This window comes from Cryptomeria japonica, chromosome 7, assembly GCF_030272615.1.
Source record: "Cryptomeria japonica chromosome 7, Sugi_1.0, whole genome shotgun sequence".
Taxonomy (NCBI): Eukaryota; Viridiplantae; Streptophyta; class Pinopsida; order Cupressales; family Cupressaceae; genus Cryptomeria; species Cryptomeria japonica.
This window is the reverse complement of record NC_081411.1, coordinates 674,817,448-674,821,868: the sequence shown is the minus strand read 5'-3', so window position 1 is coordinate 674,821,868 and position 4,421 is coordinate 674,817,448. Positions and strand designations below refer to the sequence as shown.

At 34.3% G+C, this 4,421-nt stretch overlaps 1 protein-coding gene across 1 annotated transcript; it reads left to right on the top strand.

Moving 5' to 3' along the window:
* Positions 1-387: 387 nt before the first annotated feature.
* On the top strand, positions 388-3,891 carry LOC131040397 (receptor-like protein 18). The gene is made up of 3 exons (XM_059207683.1): positions 388-436; positions 542-910; positions 1,001-3,891. Exons 2-3 carry the CDS (start codon positions 565-567, stop codon positions 3,874-3,876), a joined length of 3,222 nt encoding a protein of 1,073 aa, XP_059063666.1. The 5' UTR covers positions 388-436; positions 542-564; the 3' UTR covers positions 3,877-3,891.
* Positions 3,892-4,421: the final 530 nt, after the last annotated feature.

The window sequence follows — 4,421 nt, the reverse complement described above, 5'->3', positions numbered from 1 at the left end:
GCCTTAACACATATGAATTTCAAATTACTAAAACAAAAGATGAACGTCCAAGCCAATAATCTGGCCTAAGGGACATGATCATAGATGCAATGTAATCCAAGACAAACATCATTTTAGAAAATAAACCATGGATATTTTGAACATAATGATATAACATATCATAATATTACATAATAAATATATTAAAAGAACTAGAAAATTATGCTTAAGACATGCATTAAAAATTATCAATACAAAATAACATAAAATAAATGAGAAAAATATAAGTGGGCCTTCTTCCCCGTCTTCCCCGTCATTTGACTTGTTCTGCTTCACTCATTTCCTCCCGTGCTGGACACGAAGTAAGCAGCTCTTTCCTTATTTAACCTCACTTTCCCTTCCTCCTTACTCACACTTCTCACACTTTCCATTACTCAATCTTTGCACTAAACTCCTGGTAGCTATCTGCATTTCTCTGTGTTATTTTTCAATTAATATCAGCCAATTCTTGTTCAGTTTTTATTATTTTAATCTCTAATCAAAATTGTTGTTGTTGTTGCAGGTGAAATAATCTGAATTCTTGCCATGGATCGGTCCTCCTCTGTCATATGCTGCTTAATTGCATTCGCAAGCTGTTTTCATATGATAAGCTGCAATATCACATGCCTGCAGCATGAAAGAGATGCTCTTCTTTCTTTCATGAATAAATTGAATTCTGCATTTCTATTGCACTCATGGCAGGGCTTTAATTGCTGCGAATGGAGGGGAGTGGAATGTAGCTCCCACACCTCAAATGTTGTCAAACTTCATTATTCCAGTGATCTTTGGTCTGATGAGAGAAATAGCACGCTTCTTACAGATTTGTTCCAATTAAAGCGGCTGCAGCATTTAGATCTAAGCTTCAATTCCTTGAGTGGTGTTCTACCCAAAGGTACTTTTACGAAGCAATCTTTCATGTTTTCTGATTTAAGCTTTCCCTTTACAGTAATTTGAGTAGTTTTTGTTTTCGTTTACCATGTAGGTCTATTTGCCTTGCAAGAATTGAGACATCTAGATTTGAGTTGGAACTATTTTGAAGGTGAAATACCAAAGCAATTTGCCTCCTTGCACAATTTAGCTTATCTCAACTTGTCAATGGCCGGGTTCAATGGTACAATTCCCTACCAATTGGGGAATCTCTCTCAGCTGGAATTTTTGGACCTATCTGTTGCAGAGGTGTATGATTTTGGAACAGAAGTTAGGTTTTATGAGGGAATGCACAGCCCTAGTTTAGTGTGGACAGAAAAACTGCAAAAATTAAAATACTTGTCTCTTAGTGGAGTGGTGCTGAATATGACAGGAAAGCAATTGGAAGCATCCCTTTCTCATCTCTACAATCTCCAACAACTCCACCTTTTAGGATGCATGCTTTCAGGACACATTCCCAATGCTATCCAAAATCTCTCATTCCTCACCCACCTCCACTTGGGTTACAATAACTTTGAAGGGCCGGTACCTTTGTGGTTAGGAAATTTGACTACTTTGGTTTCTCTTTGGTTTAATGAGTGTCCATTATTAAGTGGTTTGTTTCCCTTGAGTCTCTCTCGTCTGCCTATTCTAAAAGAGTTTACATTATGGGGAGAAAACTTAATTAGTGGAAACCTAAGTCAAATATTATGTGGGGAATGGTCTCAACTCAATGTCCTTATTCTTTTAGGGTCCAATATGAAAGGAAGTATGCCACCTTGTATTGCAAATATTTCTTCTCTCATTTATCTTAATTTGGGAGATATGAAAAATATGGAAGGCCCAATTCCTTCTTCTATTGGTAATCTCTCTATCTTGCAAACCTTGGTTCTTTATGACAATTCATTGAATGGAGAGATTCCACCATCACTTGGTAAAATTCAATCTTTGACTGAATTATATCTTTTTTCCAATTTTTTAACTGGAAATATACCTTCTGAGTTGGGTAATCTTTCCTCTTTGGTGGTATTAGACCTCTCCTCAAATTTCTTGAGTGGAAATATACCTTCCGAATTGGGAAAACTTTCCTCTTTGGAGTATTTATATCTCGACTCCAATTTATTGACTGGTAATATACCCTTCCAGCTAGGGGAACTATCATCTCTAGATTCTCTTGGGCTTAGGGACAATCAACTAAATGGTAGCATTCCTATTTCATTTGGAAGTCTTCCTAGTATTACAAGTATTTATCTATCTTTAAACAATCTTCAAGGAAATCTTTTTCTCAATGTTTTTGAAAATTTGACTAGGCTTAATTCACTTGATCTATCCTACAATGAGTTGACTGTCATCATCAAACCAGATTGGGTGCCCACAATTTACTTTGATGGTCTATACTTAGCTTCATGTAATATTGGGGGTATTGTTCCACCATTCCTTTCCACACAGTATAGATTGTCTCAATTGGATCTCTCCAATAATGGTCTATTTGGAAATATTCCAGATTGGTTAGGGATGCTTCCTTCTTTGCAAAGTCTTAACTTGTCATACAATAACTTGCAAGGTCATGTTCCCTCCAATTTGATTATAAGAGATCTTTGGACTATCGACTTACATAGTAATATGTTACAAGGTGCTCTTCCTTTTTCTTCAGTACCAACATCAAACATGGAACTATTGGACTTGTCTCAGAATAGATTCACAGGATTTATTTCAATGGATATTGGCAATCTTCTACCAGCAATTCGGTTTTTGTCATTTTCAGCAAATGATCTAAGTGGTGATATACCTTCTTCAGTTGGTCTTCTGCAATCTTTGGAGGTTTTAGATCTCTCAAACAACAAATTGTTTGGTAAAATACCATCGAGCATAACTAATTGCTCTAGTTTAACAAGATTAAACCTAGCAAATACTGGTTTAATGGGAGAGATACCATATCATATGGGAATGTTAAGTGAACTCAGTTCACTTCATCTTGATGGCAATATGTTGAAGGGAAACTTGCCATCAAGCCTTAAAAATTGTTCTAGCTTGCAAATTTTAGATTTGGCTAACAATCTCTTTTTTGGGAACATACCATCTTGGTTAGGCCAGTTCTCTGAATTGATGATACTTGTTTTGAGGTCAAATAAATTTGAAGGGCACATTCCACATCAATTGAGCAATTTGTCAAGCCTCCATGTTTTAGACATTTCACAGAATGGTTTGATTGGTTATATCCCACCACAATTAGCAGCATTGAAAAGTATGAGGAATTCTACACTGGGAAGCTCACATGACAATGATGGTACCTCCTATTATTACAAAGAAGAGATCCAAGTGTTCAACAAAGGATTAGAAATGGTGTATGTCAGTTCAGTGATGCTACTTATAACTTGCATTGATCTATCTGTAAATAATCTAACAGGTGATATTCCTTCAGTAATTGGGAATCTTAAAAGTCTCCACACATTGAACTTATCAGATAATGGTCTTACAGGAGAGATTCCAAGAAGCTTTGGATTACTTATAGAGTTAGAATCACTTGATCTCTCAAACAATAAACTGCATGGAAGGATTCCAAATGAAATGCTACAAGTTTCCTTTCTGAGTTTTTTCATTGTATCTAACAATAGGCTTTGTGGAAAAATACTAGAAGGAAGACAATTTAATACATTCAATTCTACTTATTTCAGTGGGAACCATGATCTTTGTGGATTCCCAGTTAACAACAAATCATGTAGATGTGGAGAGAGGTCAAATCCTAGCATACCAACTCCTCTTCTTAAGAAAGAAGATGATGAAGGAGAAGGAATTCCATGGCATTGGTATGTAGAGTGGATGGTAAGTGTTTCTATTGGATTTTGGGGAGTGTTTGGAATCTTGGCTACAAAAAGGAATTGGAGGAGAAGATTCATTCATGTATTAGATGAGATGGCAATTAGTTTATTGAGTAGATTGACAAATAGATAATAGTGAAAAATTGTAAAATCATTATCCTCAAATACTTCTCATGATAATGAGATTGGCTTGTAATTTCATTATAACTAGACAAATTTGATGTCTTTCTTTTCAAATTTATGAAACAAGTATTAAAAGTATTTGAATTCTTTCACAAGAATAAATAAATATTAAGTTAATTCATTAATTAAATATTATAATTTTATAAATAGTATATCAATAAAATACAAAGTACACTTTTATGTTTGAAATATTACAATATTTTAACTTAAAAATTGAAGATATTACTTATTTGTATGTGAAATAGAAGCACAAAAAAATGATTTTAGCATTTTTCAGGAATAGGCTTTGATTGTAATTTTTTATTTAACTCAAATAAAATGTTGGATGACACCTAGAATGTATTCGATCATAGAGTGAATTATTTAATGATTTTGATTCAATTTCTTGTGTTATTCACAAATACATGTGTTGACGAGGATGAAATTTGACTTAATACAACAAAACCATATGTTGTATGTGTCTTAAAGCTCAGACAAACCAATGTTGACTTTATG